General features: G+C 39.0%; 1 protein-coding gene across 4 annotated transcripts in view; it reads left to right on the top strand.

Annotated features, from left to right (window-relative positions):
• Positions 1-20,033, top strand: part of LRMDA (leucine rich melanocyte differentiation associated) — a 1,028,511-nt gene that overhangs the window by 662,372 nt on the left and 346,106 nt on the right. Inside the window, exon 6 of one of the 4 annotated variants that reach the window (XM_057308254.1) lies at positions 3,026-3,102. The exons of the other annotated variants lie outside the window; for them this stretch is intronic. Coding sequence (XP_057164237.1) covers positions 3,026-3,102 — 77 coding nt within the window. The remainder of the gene's footprint in view (positions 1-3,025; positions 3,103-20,033) is intronic. 4 annotated transcript variants of the gene reach the window in all.

The following is a 20,033-nucleotide window of genomic DNA, read 5'->3' as shown; positions in this document are numbered from 1 at the left end:
TTGTTTTATATGTAAGCCACTGGAGACCAATGAAAGCAGTTGGTAGAGCCCAAATACCATTACAAATAGATTTATTGTAGTGTGTTTTCTCCCACCTTTTTCTAGAAGTTATTGCTTTAATCTTAAGAATTTATGTATGTATGCTTGTGGCTTTTATATGGTTTATGCATTCACTTTGGAGACTTTTAGCTATTTAGTGGCGAGGTGTTTAAAACAAGTGTTATCAAGGAAATAATTTTGGCTTTACATCATTTTTTTTATATTTGCCTCTGAATGCTACATATAGAATAGCCAGTCGGCAATATAAAAGAGTTATTGTGGATGTCATGGAAACTTATCTTTTCAGTGCCCTTTAGTTTGGTATGTTCATCTGCACCTCTAAAAAGCAAGTGGAGATAAACATGCAGTATCCTTTTGCTGCCAAATTAGAAAAAAGCTCTGTGCCTTCCTTCTTGAACCATTTCAATGAGAGAGAACATTAGACTTCAGAGCAATTAAACTCATTCTAGTGTACATGTGCTAAAAGGACTGAAAAAATGTTTTTTTTCTTTCTCTCTCTCTCTCTCTCTCTCTCTCTCTCTTTTTTTTTTGGCCAGCCCCACAGTAACAGAGCTGTTTGAAAATTTAAGTAGAAAAATCCTGAAAGATGTTCTTAGAAGACGAATCAAATGATCTTACAAGGCCCATCTCGTTTATCATGTTAATATTTCAACGATCATATTTAGTTAAAAAATTGTTTTAGCAGATTTTTCTACTAGTATTTAACTTACTTATTTTTTCACAAACCCTTGTTTAATTTACCACCTTCTTCCCCCCCCACCCCCACATGCACACGCTCACACTGTGGATTCAAATACCCTGTGTACACCGATGTCTCGATTTGGCAGCCCTACTTTTTATATCTGTTGATAGAAACTTGTCCATCCTCTGCAGCGCAAGATGTTCCAACCTAATTGTGTCAATATGTGTAAAGCTGTGTTTTAATTGTTATAAATACATTGTGTATCCCCTCTGACCCTCCCTTTCCTACTTTTTAAACAATTTTACCTCTCGCATGGTTCAATTTCTATATCATCATTTCTAAAACTTGATACTTATGGGGAACTTGACTCTTCCAGTTCTTTGGAACAGGTTTTAAAGTTGTGAAAGTTTTTCTTAGTACAGAGAAGTAGACACACCTAGGAAACCGGAGGAGACCTGCCTGCCGTGTCAGACCAAGAGTGTAGACATTATCCTGATGTTAGTCACTGAGATGAAAAAGTAGGCTGGCAATTTTCTTAGACCACGTCTGGCCCTGGAAAACAGAGGTCCTAAAATTCCTCTACATGTGTGTTGAGGAAGGGCAGTACCTCTTTGGAGATGGAGGTCTCTTCTAGATGAAATATTGTTTGGAGAGTGGGATGATGCGTCAATTTTCTGATTCTGTTTGGGTCATCTTCCAGAAAACAGTGGACTTTCTTCATAGATTCTGGGTTTAGGTTTAAGATCTGTTCTCATCTGAGCCAACCTATCCATTTGGCAGCAAAGAATTATTTAAAAGATTATTTTCAAAGCACAGTTTTACTACTTAAAATATACCTGGTAATGCCAACCAGTGGCTAATGCAGTACCCCTAGGTTGAGGACCTCTTTTAATGACTAAAGATCATCTGTAATTAACATTCTAATTGTTAGAGAACAAATAAATGTAGATACGTATGTCAAGTTCATTCTCGTAAATAGGTTAAGTATTCCCCACCTGATGTGTCTCATGCTATTAATTTGTCAAGCAAACACTGTTTTCATAGTTGAAAGATCAGTTTCATTCCAGCCTGATAATTCCAGCTATTCCAAATTAGTTTTGTTCAAATTAATGAGACCTTATTAAATTAGAAAGGTGACCTGCATTGGAGATGACAGCCTTGTCACAGATCTCTTTGCGGTTGGACCTACATCCAACTTGAGAGCTCTTCTGTCCATCAGCCCCAGTGTCTGATTTCTTGGAGTGCCTGGAAAACACAGAGTTATAGCTGCCGTTTTGGTTTGTACTTTTGGTCATCAACTTGACTTTCGTGTGTCTGTCCCCATCCCCCTGGTTTGTTTCAGTCTCATTATAACCAATTGCTTTGCCCAAAGCTTTATTGCCTTTGTCCTAACTTCCATTGGATCTCCTTTTTGACTCACTAATAAATTTGCATGTTGTCCCCTTACCTAGATTCTACTCTTGAGTCATAACATTTCCCCTGTTTGGCAAGTTTCAGGAGAAACTGTTACCTCAGCTTTTCACTTTGTCTCTATCCATGGCTCCTCCATCATAGGCTGGCAGAAATTATTGAATTAAAGGTCAACACTGGTAGACATCTTTTCGCTTTAGGAGTTGGCTTTCTCCCAATGTAGATTTTTAAATATAAATCTCAGGTGCACGGAATTGAGGTAATCACAATTCTTGGTTTATGACATACTCTCATCAATTGGTCTATACATGCACTTTAATTATATTTGTGCATTTATATATTTTTAATAATGCAATGAATGAAGCAAGCCAAGAGCTAAAGTACAGATAATAACCTATGTTTTCCTAGGTGGTCTTCTTCAAGGTAATCACTATCTTGAATTTGGTGCTTACTATGCCCTTACATTTCTAAAGGATTTTTAGCACACACACATTTATATACCTAAATATATGTTGATTAGTTTTGGCTACTATAAATTTTTATTTGAAAAGGATGTCATGCTGGATGTTTTTGTCTGGGATTTTCTTTTTTTAACTCAATATTTTATAACAAAGCTTCACTTATATTGTTGCTTGTAGCTGCAGTTCATTCATTTTCAATACTGTGTAATATTCCATCATGTTAAACTCTATAACAGTTATTCTTCAGAAGAAGGGCATTGTGTTGTTTCCAGAATTATTGCATTGTTTGAACAGTGCTACATGCATCTTCTGGTAGACACGGACTAGAGTTTCTCTGGAAATAGAATTGCTGGGTCATTGGATATGCATACCTTCAACTTTGCTAGAACATTCCCATCTGTTTTCTGGGCAGTTGTTCCAGCTTTACACTCCTACCAGCAAAGATGGGAGAGATTCTGTGGATTCTCATCTTTTACAACGCTTTCTAAGGTAAGACTTCTTATCTTCTAGCAATCAAGTGGGTGCAAAGTAGTATCCCCTAGAGTCTTTTTTTTTTTTAAATAAAGATTTTTATTTATTTTTGACAGAGAGAGAGAGACAGCGAGAGAGGGAACATAAGCAGGGGGAGAGGGAGAGGGAGAAGCAGGCTTCCCACAGAGCAGGAAGCCCTATGAGGGACTCCATCCCAGGACCCTGGGATCATGACCTGAGCCGAAGGCAGACTCTTAACGACTGAGCCACCCAGGTGCCCCTCCCCTAGAGTCTTGATTTGAATTTCCCTCAATATTTAGATGTCTTTTCCAGAACTGGCATTCTACATTTCCTTTGTATAGTAACTCACTTTAAACCTGTATGTCTAAGTGTGTGTGTGTGTGTGTGTGTGTGTGTGTGTGTGTGTGTGTGTGTAAAAGGACCACCATTTGTAATTTAGCAATCAGGATATGACTAGGATGTGCTCCGAGGACAGAAGAAAAGTCATTCTTATAATGGAATAGAAGAGCTTTGTATCAGGTGACTCAGCACGTAGTTCTGACTTTGTCGTGATTCGTTGAATGCCTCGGATGAAGATGTTGTTTTGTGTTTTCTTTTTCTTGTCTGTTAATTGAGGGTGTTGATCACTTAAGGGTGTGTTCTGGTCTAAGTTTTCATCATTCAGTAAATTATAGCTCTCACATTGATACAGATGTTTACCTTTGAAATATCTGATATCCGTTTTCTCGTGTGATCTTTCCAACACCCAAGTGACATAGGCAGAGAAAGGTAGAATAAAAGCCTGCACATTTTGACAGAGGTCATGTCAGAATGTCTGGTGTGAAGCTATGGTGTGATGATGGGGAGACCAGGAAGTTCATCAAGCACATAAATCTCTCCCTTCTGGCCTGCCCCAGAGCCTAAAATTCCACAATTACTGTTTCATTGCTATGGTTCTTGGAGGACTTTGGTCTGTCAGAGTCCGCCATTAAAATGCAAATGTCCCTAGAGGGGGTAGGGAGAACCTTTCTGCTCATTATCACCTAAATCGTTCACAGGGATTAATTTATCAGATCCTTGCCCATCAGACACCTGGTTGGAAACAGAGCCTGTGAGAAGGAGCACCTGGCCTATGTGGGGAAGCCCTAGGAGGGAGAAGAAAGGTAGGGATGTGCCCAGGGAGCCAACCAGGCCTCCCTAGGGTTTGGCCAGTGCTTACTCCCCCCAGCTCGTCTCTACCCAGAGCCTCAAAATCAAACAGGCCAAATCCATGAGACTACTGCTGCATCCTTGAAGGACCGGGTCCCCTTAGAACTAACTGGAAGAGTGTATATAAAGGCTGCCAACTAGCAGCAATCCTTCCCGAGCCTGCAAATCACCCCTGAAAGCCTCTCAGCTCTCTATAACAGACGCCTTTGAGCAGAGCCCTTTCTCATCCATTCCTGAGTCTCGGCCCAGTCTATAATGTGGCCATTTGAGGCGTGGACAGGCCCTGTCAAAAGACTTCAGCTGGGGCATTTGTGTTGGTGCCTCATCTGCTTTGTTTGACATCCAAACAACTCTTTAAAAATGTCGGCTCTGGCTCGCCTCACAAAGGGGGCCTGAAGGGTGATGTTTAACGTGTTTGGGCCTTCTCTGTCTTCCCTCTGTCACCCACACAAAAATCCGTCCCCCCCTCTACTCTCCCCTCTCCGGTGACTCCCCAACAACGTGTTTCAGCCTCAGCTGACCCTGGCCCCTTAACACGTCAGAACGTTAATAAAACAGTACAGCTGTCATAACGCCAGGTTAAATGAAGTCTTCAAAACCTGTCCATTAAGCGGATTTGCGTGTGTGGCGTTTTCTGCAGCCTCTCTGGATACAGCTTGTCTTGCTTCATGGACAGCCGAGCCCTGGGCCTTTGTCTTTGTTCACTGTTGTGTTTAATCCCCCCCTCATTCATTAATCACCCCCTTGCCTATTTATACCAGTGGCAAGTATAGCGAACACACTTCACGCCCGCTTTTGTTTCGGTGGCACCGTTTGTGAGGGCCGAGGCAGAGCTGATTATTAACTGCAAAATGACGTGAAAACTCTTAGATGAGCGCCAAGGGCTGCATCCACTGAGACACAGTTTTGTTTTAACCTTTAAGAGCTTGTGGCCAAGCAGCCGGGGTGGCTTGATGGAGCTGTGAGTCCAGAGGAGCCGCGGTGGCACTAAGATAATTAATAGAGGCGTTCCGTGAAAACTCAGCCGGGCGCTGGATTCTGGGGCTCCCCGCGTGCCTCTGGACCGTCTGGGTGCGGCCTCTGGACTTAGCCGTGGGAGCAGGGGGGCAGCTTCAGAGATGGGGTCCACGGGAGCAGCTCCAGCCTTGCTGCTTTCATTTCCCGTGGCTGGAAGATTTTTGTTACTAGCTCAGGATGACTTCCATACCTTCCGGTCTGATTCTGATTTTCTTTGGCTATTGGACGTGTTTTGTGGCGCCAACTTTTTAGTTATAGTTCTTTCAGCTTGTTGAACATGGCGTAGGGATTGTTACTCTCACCTTCTCAGAGAGGATTTTCCTGACCCCCCTCTTGTATAGCAATTCTTCTGCAGTAACTCCGTGGGCCCACGAACATCCTCAGTCACCCTCTATCCCAGTACCCAGTTTTATTTTCTCTATGGCGTTGGTCGACACATGAAATAATTTTGCTAATGCATTTCTTGTCTGTTTGAGGACTGGAAGAAGGTAAGCCCTTGTATCCTTAGCACTTAGAATTGCACCTGGCGTGTATCGGGGACCCAGTAAATATTTATGATGTGACTCAGCGAATGAAAAATCAGTAGATGGGTGAAAAGGGTTTTTTCAGGAAGGTAATCAGCCAGCCTCTCTTCAGTCCCAGGCGCCTCCAACATGGGCCCGCTGTCTGATGAGCCATGTCTCTCGTTACATCGGTCTCTCCCACCACCCCGGGCTGGTGTAGTCAGTGTCTCAGAGGGTCCACAAGTCTTTACTTGACTTTTGGATAAAATTAACTCAAACTTGGTGGCTTTGTTTCTGGAATGTCCACTTCCACAGCCTGCCCCTTACCTGTACATTCTTTTTCCGTGTGGACGATTACTACTTGTCTCTGAAAGAAGTATTAGATGGTTTTTTTCCTCAGCACCGAGCTGTGGTGCCTTCTTGGTGGTATCTGTAGTTTTTCCATAAGTGGGTCTGCTTCTGACTCCTTTATTCTGTTTCATTGGCTGTTTTCTCTTGCTGAACCAAAGGCAGGCACATTTCATTACAGCAGCTTCATAAGGCTTTGTACGTGTTTAAGGTTTATTCCTCTATTTTCTTCTTCCTTACGAGTGAGTTGGCTTTTCCTTGCCCTTTGGTCTTTCATGTAAAATTCAGAATCAACTGAATTTCACTAAAAATTCAATTGAAAATTTCATTGGAACTGTACTTAATGCATAAATCAGACTTGGAAGAGTTGAATCTTCTCATCTATAAATATAGTATCTCTATTTAGCTTATTCTAAGTGTACAATTTGATGATTTTTGGTATATTCACAGACTTGTACAATCATCATCCCTATCTAATTTTAGAACATTTTCATCACCCTAGTAAGAAACTTCATACCATTAGCAGTCACTCCTCATTCTTCCTTCCTGCCAGCACCTGGCAAACCCTCATCTACTCTCTGTCTCTGCAGGTTTCTGGACATTTCATATAAATACATGGTCTTTTGTAAGTAACCTCTTTCACTTAGCATCATATTTTCAGGGTTCATCTATGTTGTATCATGTATCAGGACTTCACCCCCTTTCATGGTTAAATAATATTCCGTTGTCTGGGTGTACCATATTTTGTTCATACATCAGTTGATGGACATTTGGGTTGTTTCTATTTTTCGGGTATTATGAAGAATGCTGCTATAAACATTCTTGCGTTTAGTTTTCCATTAATGTCTTATTATTGTCCACATAAGAATCTTCCATTTCTTTTGTTAGTTTTCTCACCAAGTAGTTATTTTGTTGTTGTTGTTGTTGTAAATTGCCTATTTTGAATTGCATGTTTTTGTTTCTTGCTTATACATAAAAAAATTGACCTGTGTTTTGATTTTATACAAGGTTCTCACTGAAATTTGATTAATTTAGTAGTATGTGTCTCCTGAGTAGATAGTCATATTATTAAAAAATTAGAGGTTTCTTTCTTTTAATTCCTAATAGTTTTTTTGTGTGTGTGCCTGTGTCATATAATACTGTATATGTCCTCTAGGGCAACATAGACGTAGTGAGCGTTTTATTTATTTATTTATTTATTTATTTATTTATTTAAGATACAATTTACACAAAATCTCATAAAATTCATTATTTTAAAGTATCCAATTTACTGGTTTTTAGTATATTCACAAGCTTGTGCAACCATCACCACTATCCAATTTCAGAACATTTCCATTATCTCCAAAAGCCACCCCCTAACCGTTTGTGCTCATTCCCAATTTTCCCCTTCCTCAGACCTCTGACTTTCTATCACTATGGATTTACCTTTTCTAGAAATTTTATAAAAGTGAAAGCATACAGTATGTAACCATTTATGTCTGTCTTCTTTCATTTCCCATAATGTTTTTAGGGCTTATCCGTGTTGTATCATGTATCAGAACTTCATTCCTTTTTGTGGCTAAATAATATTCTGTTGTATAGATGTACCATATTTGTTTATCCATTCATCAGATATGGACATTTTGGTGGTTTCCATTTTTTGGCTGTTATAAAGAATGCTGCTTTGAATATTTTTGTATAAGTTCTTGTGTGAATATGTTTTAAATTCTCCTGAGTATATACTTAAGAGTAGGATTTCTGGGACATATGTTAATTCTATGTTTAACTTTTTGAGGAACCACCAAACTGTTTTCCACAGAGGTAGCACTATTTTATGTTCCCATTAGTAATTTCTCCAAATCCTTGCCAGTACTTGTTATTTTTCCTGTTTTTTAATAGACATCCTGTGGGTGTGAATTTGTATCTCATTTTGGTTTAGATTTTGATTTCTCTAGTTACAAATGATACTGAATGTCTTTTCATGTGCTTATTGGCCATTTGCATATATGCTGTAGAGAACTATCTACTCAGATCCTTTGCCCATTTTTAAATTGAGTTGTCTTTTTATTGTTGAGTTATAAATGTTTTTTATATAATCTAGATATTAAGCCCTTATGAGATATATGATATGCAAATATTGTCTCCCATTCTATAGATTACTTTTTCACTTTCCTGATAGTATTCTGTGCACAAGTTTTTAATTTTGATGAAGTCCAATTTATAAATTTTTCCTTTGTTTTTGCCCCTGGTGTCATGTCTAAGAAACCAGTGCCTAATTCAAGGTCATGAAGATGTAGTCCTTTGTGTCCTTCTAAAAGTTTTAGAGTTTTAGCTCTAAAATGGGTCTCTGACCCATTTTTAATTAATTTTTGTATCTGGTGTGAGTTAAGGGGTACAAATTTATTCTTTTGCCTGTGGATGTCCAATTGTCCGAGTACCATATACTGAGAAGACTGGAGAGTGGGCATTCTTGTCTGGCTCCTGATTTTAAAAGTATCGTGTACTGTTAGTGCTTTTTTTTTTTTTTTTTTAACCTAATATTTATCAGGTGAAGTTAGTTCCTATCTCATTCTGATAATCTCTGAGTTTAAATCTTATAGTAAGCCCTTCATTGGAATATGAGGTTATCCTAGGACCAATGCAATTCTTTACATCAGGAATGTAGTGCAGACACTTAATGCGGGCAATACAGATGCAATGCTGCCTATACCTAGAAGAGTCACAAAATAGGATGAAGCATACGAACCTGTCATCACTCCATCACTGTTCACTAGAGTCACTATTCCTGAGACTTGGCCAGCTGGATCATAGGTCTTAACTTGTGTGCCAATCTCAAATGTTTGGAAATGGCTACCTGGGCTGTTGTGTTCAGAAGTCTGAAGTTTATCTTATACAACTCTGATTAATTAGTGATATCTGACACCTGCATGTAAAGGGGGATAGGCAGCACAAATAGGACATATTTGCTATTCTTATCCTAGACCCTCTCTCTCTGACAGATTTGCTGTACCTGCTTTTTTTTTTTTTTCCCTTAAATTGTCCTGGATATAACCCCTTACTTTTCTTAATCATTGGATTTGGCCATTTCTCTCTTTGTCTGATGCTTGATCCTGCCTCCTGCTGGATACATCCTCTGTAATACTTAGCAGAGAAAAAACTGACAAGCTTTGCTAAGGGATGTGTCTTTGACAGACCTGGGCCCAGGCATTCTGTTTGGTTGTCAGACAACATGTCAGACCATGTGTCAGAGGAGCATGTCCCCATTTGGAATTGGAAAGTAACACATATATACAAGACTCAGAATGGCAATTAGAGCCTCTGGACCAAACAAACATCATAGTCAACTTTCGTGTCTTCCAAAATAAGCAATGTAAGGAAACGGCCTGCAGTGAAGGAGGCGGTCCTCTTTAATGAGTCATGTAGGGGAGAGTGTTGAAGGGGCAAACGAGGTTTTCTCATGCCCCAAGGTCTCACATGCTATGTGGAGTGGATGTCATCTTAGATTGTCTGGAGAAATTCTTGGAAATATAGTCTGGGATACCAGTCTAGCCCTTTTGGAAGCCTTAAGGATCTGCCTTTATAATCAAGCCTTTTTTCTGTCTTAAAGTTCCTGGTACCCGAAAGCTTCTGATACATTGGATTAAATAAGATCTAAATATTCGGCATCAACAAGATGGAACTTTATTTCTCCCTCATGACATGGTCTAGACGTAAGCAAGGCAGGACCGATGAAGTGGTTCCACCAAGTCAGCAGCCCATTTCTTTCTAGCTCATTCATGTAGTATGTTTATAGTCTTTGTGGGAGAGAAGAGTCACCTCGCTACAGATGTATTCTAGTAAGGGAAAAGGGGAAAAGGAGGAGAGAGCATATTCATTTCCTTTAAGGGTACTAACTAGAAGTTGTAGAAAACTCTTAATGTTCTACATCCAGTTGCTGAAACTTGGTTGACTACACAGAGTTGCATGTTCTCATCTACGACCGGGCAGTTCTGTTACTAGAGAAGAATAGGCGAAGAATGTTGGGAAACAACGAGCAATCTCTGGTAAATAATATTTTGTTAAATAAATGAGGAAAACCAAGTCAAAGAAACTATAAGGAAAGAAGTTACCCTTGTTACTGGGTCTAAGTCTTTTTTTTTTTTTTTAAGATTTTATTTATTCATTTGAGAGAGAGAATGAGAGCACGAGATGGGAGAGCGTCAGAGGGAGAAGCAGACTCCCCGCTGAGCGGGGAGCCTGACACGGGACTAGATCCCAGGACTCCAGGTTCATGACCCGAGCCGAAGGCAGTCACTTAACCAACTGAGCCACGCAGGCACCCTGAGTCCTTGATGATCTTAACGGAAAAGAAGACAGACTTGGTTTTCCAGAGACCCACAAATTTATGTTTAAGGGATATATTGCTGTGGGGCACTCTTAGTTTGCCAGCAGTTTCAATCCTGAAACCTAGGATTGAACGAATATATCTGAAATCTCTCCCCTCCTCTCCCTAAGGGCTATCAGAAGAGGTGCTTCTTTTACCTAAGAGAAGGGATCATCACTTGCTTCTTCTGCCTAAGGGCAGAGATCCACTTACCTGGAAACTGTATTAAACAGGAAATATATTAGTATAGTTGACACTGCTTATATTCACTAATATCCGGTTTTCCCTTCTTTTCTGGGCTGAGATATAAAAAGACCCTGTGCAGCTTTTCAACCCCTTTTCCCAGCTGAGGTCATTTTAGGGGATACTTTGTGTTTTGCAGTGTAGTCACAACACCAAAGTAACTGGATTACTAGACAAATGGAGAGTCACTCAGACCCACAGCTGATATTGTTTTCTTATGTTGGGGTGCTCAGATTTGGGGATTTCTTATTACTGTTTGCATAAGCCAGTCTATTCTGAGTATTCTATTTAGCAAGTATTTATCAGCCTCTAGGTATGAACAGACATCAATTATGGAATCCTGGAATGAACTAGAAATAGGAAATGTCTCTGCTCTCAAATACCTTATAATGTAGCTAACTTGTCCAATTATAGTAACTCAAGGACAATTGTAGGCCAAGTCTAATATAGAACTGTGTTCTTGAAACAAAAGAGTGATTAGTGTTGGATGTGGTTCATCTGGGAAGACTTCCTCCAAGAGAGAAAAAAAAATCACTTTCTCCATCTGTGCTGGAAGAAAGTAACTCAAACACAGTCAGGAAAAGAGGATTTATGCAGTGTAAATGGCTAAACCTGACAGCTTCTGGCTAATTGAAAGTGTCAATGTTATTGTGCGTAGGTTAATGGGGCCCTTTAGCTTCTTGTCTGAGCTGTTCCTCCCAGAAAGCACAACAACCAGCCCTCTCCAAGGGCTCAGAAACCCTGGAGGGCACCTCCTTGGGTCCTGATAGCTAGCCGCAAGCTCATGGGTGATGGGAACTCATAATTATGCATTTCGTTTCTCTTGTATGGACAAAGCTGACTGTTTCTTCATGAATCAGAGTGAGCTGAAGACCTTGAGGGAGATTACATTGCCTCTTTCATTGTCCTTTCCAAACACTGTCCTAAAACACAAGCAGGAACAAGAGAGTAGGCAGAGGAAGAGGAGCGATGACACACCTCTGACTTCTGACCTTTCCTGCTTGAACAGCCTAATCTACTCTATAAACTTGCACTTCTGATGGCCACAGACAAGAATTGTGGAAAGCATATGGTCTTAAACAGCATTCAGAGATCAACACCGGGCCTAAAGTTCTCCGAGCTGTGTCACTGATTTATGGTGTTAGGGAAGGGCTGCAGGCAGTTGATGTAGACACTTCATGAGGGCATTGTCATAGCATAGAATATTACCTAATGCTCTTAATATCATAGAATGACAGAACATTCAGATTAGACTAGGCAACAAATGACTATGAGAATAATGGGACATTTATAGGAGAACAGGTAAGATCAGATTCCTTCCAGTGTATGCTTTCTGTTCCCTGTTGAGGCTTTTGTCATTTCACATAGACTACTGTATTACTTTCCTTGCTGGACTACACATTTCTGTGTGGGCTCTTCATGCCTAGAGGAGAGCTTGACTCATAGTTGGTGTTCAGTTAATAATGGGTGCATTAAACTGAAATAACTGGAAGTCTTTGGCATGGAAAGGAGAAGACTGAGACGTTATGATCAAGATCTTCTAAATCCTTTGTGGGGGTGACTGTATTGAAAGGGGACTTAATTACTAAACCCTTAATATTGAGTTGTAAGACTCTTCTTTGAAACGGGATCAAGATAAATTTGGAGCTAATGAAAAGATGGTCCATTTTCTACATTTGGAAAAAAGTTCCTGGAACTCATTTTATAACAGGTGATAGTGGAAGGAAACAAACGGATTATTTTTTTCAGAAGTATATTTCAAATTGAGAACTGGCTTTAATGGACCTTAAATGAAGCTTTGGTGTGGACCTCCAAGATTAGTCTAAGACTCCCATGACGATTTCTGTAGGACCCTGATAACAAAAAAACAAATACAAACAAACAAAAAAAGATTGGACTGGCCAAAGATTGTTTCATTAGTGGGACATGCAGAACCCTCCATAAACTCTCTCTTGCCTCAGCTCTTCGCATTCTTCCATATGAATCCCATGTCCTAGAGACTTCAATCTACACCTTGTACTCTTTACAAACCACTTAATGTTTCTTTTGTTTCTTTGCTTTTCCCACCTCCTTTGTCTCTTCTGCTAACCTTCATTCTTGATTTCCTGTATAAACCCATCTAAACCAGGCCCTAGTGACTTCCCCCTTGCTACAGACTGATGGCAGGTCTAGACTCTACTGTTGGCTTGCTGTCAACCACCTTGAATTATTACTTAAATTTTAGGCACCTATTCTATTTCTCCAAATTTGAGGCCAGGAAGTACATGATCCCTTGTGATTTAGCTTGAGTCTTTAGCTGAGACTCTTGCAAAATGAAAACTGATATATGTTTGTAAAGAGACAGTGCTACTTGGGAGTAATAGAAGACATTATTAGAAATGTCAAAATCGGTAACGTATGTCTCCACCATTAATATTACTAAAGATGCAGCCATTAAAAAATAAGTTCAATGGATTGACTCATTGACTGTCAAAGCTTCAAGAAACCTTGAAGGTCATTGTGTTGAATTCTCATCTACTGATGGTGGATGTAAAATCAATTAGGAATCGGTCACTTTAGCAATCGTTATAAATATTATTTCTACCAGTAATCCAGAAATTTTTATACATAAGTATATGTTCTGAAGAAGTTTGCATATATGCGTAAGGTAGCATTTATAAAGATGTCCATTATAACACTGTTTTGTGAGAAATTGGAAACAAAATAAATATCCATTAATAGGAGATTAGATAAAATGCAGTCTTCCATGAGGTGGAATTCTAGACAGAAGTTAAAATGGATCAATGGGAATCAATCTCAAAGAAAATCCCATGGTAAGTAGAAAAATATATACAGGATCATACATTTATTAACAAAACAATAACCTTATTTCTGGATAAGTATACATAATGAAAATCTTAAAAGTTAATTTGTGTACTTTATTTTTTAAATTGGTAAATACGTTTTAAAGTCATTATGCTAAAAATAAAACAACCATTATCATTCTTAGATTCAAAGGGAGAAACTCGCATCAAGAGTTGTGCTAGCTATGTGGACAATGTTTGGCCCTTTTTTGAACAAAATGGATATTAAAAATTTTATGACATGACCAGGGAAATATGGACATATACTGAATATTTGATATCACGAATTATAAGTATTAGAAGTATAATAATGATAATGTGGTTACATTTTTAAAATTTACAAGCCAGTATCTCTTAGAAATACCTTGGAATATGTATGGAAGATATTATATGATTTCTAGGACGAATTTAAAAAAATATGCTTGGGGAGGTACCTGGGTGGCTCAGTTGGTTAAGTGTCCTGCTCTTGATTTTGGCTCAGGTCATGATCTCAGAGTTGTGAGATTGAGAGCCCCAAGTCGGACTGTACACTGGGTGTGGAGCCTGCCTATAATTCTCTCCCCTCTCCCCACTCCCTCTCTTAAAAAAAATCTGTTTAGGAGAAAAGGAACTTGATGAAGGTGGGTATAATAGAAATAAGATCAGCTGTGTGTTGACTTACAGATTCAGGAGACTGATTATACATTGTCTCTATATTTATGAATACAAACATATTTTTGAAATACTCCAAATAAGAACTTTAAAAAATTGGCTTTAAAAGAAAAATTAGATTCTAGGACCACTAGTCTTTGTCCAGTGCTCTTCACACTAAATCCCACTGAAACCATAATTGGTTGGACTCCCTCAACTCTTCAGAGTAAGCAAGGGTACCCAAGCAGGTTTTGCTTAAAATTATTTTCCTACCAGAGAAAGTTTCATACAAAGAGTAATTTTTATTTATCAAAAGTAGTCTACAGTTGAGCTGTCAGTTCTGGTCGAGGTATATCTCAGATTTCTCTCTCTTTCCAAATGTGCCAAAATAACAAGGGCATGTGACCGAGAGAGTGGAGCCTGAAGTATCTGTAAGCAACCACAGAAGGGTGGGAGGTTACTCGTTCCAACTTTATGATGTCCCGAGAAACTGTTGTGATAAGAGAAAAAACTAAAAAATAAATGAGAGATAAACGAGATAATGGAAAAAACAGAGGGAAATAAGGCAACACTCAACTCCGGCTTGAGAAATTTATTATGCCAAGGAAGATAAATTGGACAAACATGAAAAGGGAAAGAGATCTTGTCTCTGCCTCATGTATTTCTCTTTAAGTGAATGAGCAATAATACAGAAATAAAAGAGTTGAAAACAGAGCTGTGTGCTCAGCCAAAATCATGGTTCCTAATGATTTTCAACTTTGGCAGAAGCCTCACACGTTGTACTTGAGCAGTTTTCTTGATTTTGAATTGTATGTGTAATTCGTCCCGATCAGAACGTAGCCGGGGAGCCAAGATGCACTTACCAGTCGGAAATGAGAGTGCTGGTCACGTGCTAAAGCCAGTCTTCCTTTTTCATATCAGAAGTGTCTACACTGTCATCAGTTTGGACAGTCCTGGGAAATAAACAAACAAATAAAACTTGTGAAATCAGTTGTTTGGAGTCATCTTGGCAAATAAGTCATCATATTACATGTTTTCTTCTCTTACCATGCTGTTCTCGCATTAGAAAGACACAGTCTAAGATAGGCACACTGAAATGCATGGAACAAATGATGGACAGAGGGAGCACTTATCAGGCCAGGGGGTCTGTAAGTGTCCAAGTGGACTTCCTGCTTTGTCTTTTAACAGGACAGGCGAGGATGAAGGGCATGAGATGTGGTAAGAGTTTGTACTTTAGAAAATTTCACCATATGAGGAGCCATTGTTGTTGCTGATTCCACTCTGTGAGTGTAACGGAAGAAAATCCGATTCCGGTATGCTTTGTTTTTAAATGGTAGTGGAGCTGTAGTTCAAGTTTCATAAAACATAGTTTTGGGTGTAAAAAATATTCTTCAATAACTACATTTGTAGTCTTTGTTCACCATTTCTTTGGCCTTTTTGTTCTCTGGATAACCCCAGCTGATGGGTCATTCCTGCCAATCCATCACATTTGGTTTTTCTTGAGTTTAAGCTAACAACCCAAAATATTAGTCAATCCTGTAAGTATAGTTTGCATGTACTTAAGTTTTGTTAAGGCAGTCAGCATTGTGGTGTTTACTTTGGGATGGAATGAAGTCATTTCAGGACGATTCTTTTAAGAAAAACGAAGTGTCTGTTTGTTTAGGAAGGTAGAAAGAGATGTAGGTATGTAGCTAGGTAGATGGATGGTGGATGAATGGGTAGACAGATGAATGGGTGGGTGGATGGATGGGTGGATGGATGGATGGATGGATGGATTGATGGAATGGCTGGCTGGCTGGCTGGCTGGCTGGATAGGGGCTTGGAGTGAAGAAGGAGAGTGAAGAAAGGGAAAGAGGGAGTGAAAGGAGAGGGAAAGACATGGGGCAAGATCACTAACTGAATCAGACAAACCATTGGGTTTCAGTTCTGAATTTACCATTTACTAGCCCAATCAATTTGGGTAATGTTTTTAACAAACCTCTTTGACCCTCAAGTTATTTACTTATCCAGAGAATTTAAATAATAATGTCTGCCTTATTGGGTCATTATAAGGATTATAGGTAATGGTAACTTAAAAAAAAATAAGACAATAAAAGGGAAAGATATATATTTTTAAAATAAAAAACCTCTTCCCACCAAAGCAAATATGTCCATGGCCCTGTCATTAAAATTCCAGGTTTTATTTTTATAAAAAGTTTAGAAAAGACCAAAAGAGAGTTCCCTGGTCCCAAATAAATGCGTGGAAAATTATGTTAACAACATTAGAATGTGAGCTTCTTGTGACAATCGTGACATTATTGTCATAAATGGCAGCTCCGTCGGAATCTCCTTGTAACTGTATCAAAGAAAGACAGTTGTAGCTTTGTTCGCAGTGTGACCTACTTGGGGTTTGGCTGCTTGTTGATGGATATTATCATTTTTAATGTCAGTAAATAATGTGATGTCAGATAAATGACCTGTTTCCTTTCTGTGGTATAAAGCTCATTTATCTTTAGGGAACTTGAGTGAGGAGAGAAATCTGAGCAGGACCAACTGTTTCTGAATGTGCAGGATGGGAAATATCTTATTAATCCTACTTAACATGAGTCCCAGGCAGTCGAGTTCAGTTCTAAATGTACATCTGGTAAATCCATGAAAGTATACGCTTTTACCATTGACTGTGTTCTACATACTGGAGAGCAACAGAAAGTAAACATTTTTTTTTTCTACTTGTAGAAAATTATGCTACTCACAAAGCATTACTGTGTGGCCAGTATCTAGAAGACATCCCTCTGCATAACTCATATGTGGCTTTGCCCAATCTGCTGCTTTAAGAAAACATAATGATATAAAACTAAGGATCAGAAAGGTGTGTTTTAATGGACTTTACTGGTAATAGCTTTGAGAATCACAAAATAAAAAAAATATGGTAGAGTTAAAAGGCTCTGGAATCATAAAAAATTCCTATGATTTTGATTCCTGGTCTATATAGTGCCTCATTCCCTCCTAAGATGACCACTGAAAAGCCCATACCTTGGGGCACCAGGTGGCTCAGTTGGTTAAGCGTTTGACTTTGGCTCAGGTCATGACCTTAGGGTCCTGGGATCAAGCCCTGCATGGGGCTCCCCACAGAGTGGAGAGTCTGCTTCTTCCTCTCACTCTTCCTCTGCCTCATCCCCCTGCTGATTCTCTCTATCTCTTAAATAAATAAATAAAATCTTAAAAAAAATAAAAGCCACATCAATTGTTTCTGAGGATGAGTTCATCTCATGAATCCATAGTCTATTTTTTCATGACAATACGTTTAGCTAAAACCATTGGGATGCCATCTTCTCTGTTGGGAGGTTCAGTCAGAGCAAAATGAAGACAGTTTGCTTTTCTGGAGACAGTCAAGTAGGGTGACAATCATCTCACTGAGTTTTTCTTAATACAGTGAAGATTGCTTGGGATATTTCCTTAATAGCCCTCTGGAGCTTTGGAGGGCCATTAATGGAATCTAGGAGAACCAAGACTGGAAGCTTCTTTAGAGGTCATTTAATAACGATGTCTAATTTTTTTCTAATAAAGAATCAGAGGTAATAATATACAGGGTGAGTTTGCAGTATAGGAGATTGAGTACAAGGATTTTTTTTTTTTGTCTTTACTAAGACAAAGTTATTTTGTCACATATTGAAATATCCACTGATGATTTAAAATCTGTTTGAAAATTTTGCAGATTTATCTTTGTCAATTCCATTAAATTAGAGAGCTAGCAGGGAGTGTAGGGTGGGTATTTATCTCACCCTCTAATGAGTAGTGCTTGCTAAGACTGTCCACCTATTTATCTAGTACAGGGGCTGGCAAGCTACAACTCATGGGACAGATGAGAACAGTAAGTTTTGTACATCTGAACTAGAATGGTTTTTACATTTTTAAAAGGTTTTTAAAAAAACAAGAATATGAAATATGTGAAGAAGACTATAGGTGGCCCATAAGCCTAAGGTGTTCACTGTCTGTCCTTTCACAGAAAAAGTTTGCTGATCCCTGGCAAGAATATTCAGAGAAGGAGGATCTGTGACCTTCCTTGTGGATCACACAGTATTTTTGTTTTGTTTTATTTTTTAAATAGGCATTATAGACTGCAGGAAAATAAACACCCAATTTTAAAGAATGTCTATTTGGGGCCAACTTTAGGATTAGTTTTTTTGTTCTTAGGAAGAACTGCCTGCATTATGAATTATAAATTAAATAATGAGCTGAAACATGGGCAAATCTGTCTCTTCTTCCACAGGACTTTTGCTGACTTTTTAGCCACAGGATTTTGAATTATACAATTTCTCACCAAAACCACATCCATTTCCTGAACCACCTCAAAATAGCTATGAGCTCCAGGAAAATCTGGTTAAGTTGTTCATGTACCACATTACTGGGAACCCATATGGGTCATGCTGGTTTCTCATGTGAATTGGGAGGCCACACTCTGGGGTTCCTACAGAAAATATGCATGTGGGTAGAATTATACGCTAGTGTCCTCGTGACTTCAGTTTCCAGAGCTGAGCAATGGCAATCTTCAGTTTCTTTGCCACTACTGTTTTGAACACTCTGTTCAAATATAAGTATTATTCTTGAACCTGGTGAACTTGGTGATGGTATTTGACAGTCTATTTGAATCTGGTATGGCGTTTAATGTTTCGGAAGTTTGAGGGTGAAGATGGAAAAATGAAGGAAAGGAAAGAAGGCCAGTGCTGAATGAAACCATGTTCTAAAAGTGTTTCTCAACGGGAACCATGTCCTTTTTTTTTTTTTTTTAAAGAGGTTTTTTACACATTTATTTGGACTGAAAATGAAAATATGGCATTGGAAATTCCTTTAAGAAAGCATAATAGACAATTGTTAGGGAACAGAAAAAATTCATCTGTGTTTATCTAATTGTAATCATGTTTTGCTAAAAAATTCAATGTAAAGTTATCAGATCTGTTTCCATATCCCTCTTCCCCAAATTCTTCTGTTTCACATTCTTAAAATTAGATCTTATTTTAAACATTTGCTTTGGAATTCTAAAACATATATGCACTCCATGAGACTCACTATTTCTCCCTGGAGCTAATACATAATACAGAACAAAAGTGAATTGAAGGTAAAATGGCATTCACTATGTAGACACTTTATGAACTGTGGAGGAAAGAAAGCAACCCAAAGAGGGAAAAAGATAACATGCATCTCAGAAAACCATATTATGGGGAACTAAGAACTATTGATAATCAGTCTCCCTTTCCATAGAGTAGTTCCTTCCAACCTGCCCCCATAGTAATCCTATAATCATTGGCAGGGAAGTTTAGTACAGATACCATGATTGGATCAGGTCTGTTGCTGATAGAATTCTTCGACGTAAAACTGGATCTTATTGCTACAACTAACCATTCTTCACTGTTTTCAGTTCTCAGAATAGTTCAGCTCAAGCAAGTACTGACATTTATGTCTGAATCCATTCTAATCTCCATCCCGTGAGGAAAATTTCTTTTGTGCTCTTCAGCCACAGTCTTTGGAGCCTCTGAATTATTCTTTCCCTTATAGATAGCAGTGACTTTTCCTACACCTTTCATGCTGGAGCTTCTCTTTTCTATCCCACTGTTGGAGAAGCTCTTCTGTTAAAGCGCGTAGGAAGCTGGTCCGAGGGCCAGTGGTTAAATAACTGAGGCTCTATATTAACATTTCTGAGGAAGAAGGACGTAGGTCTATGCCTTCTAGGAATTTTTGTCAGCGATCATCTGGGAAGGCTCAGATGCTGGCTTAACCTCTGCAGTAGGTCTGTGGAGATTTAGTTATAGCCAGAAAGTCATTCTTAGATCATGGGTC

Source organism: Ursus arctos, unplaced genomic scaffold (genome assembly GCF_023065955.2).
Source record: "Ursus arctos isolate Adak ecotype North America unplaced genomic scaffold, UrsArc2.0 scaffold_7, whole genome shotgun sequence".
NCBI lineage: Eukaryota > Metazoa > Chordata > Mammalia > Carnivora > Ursidae > Ursus > Ursus arctos.
The sequence above is the reverse complement of the archived record's forward strand: the minus strand, read 5'-3'. Positions and strand labels throughout refer to the sequence as shown.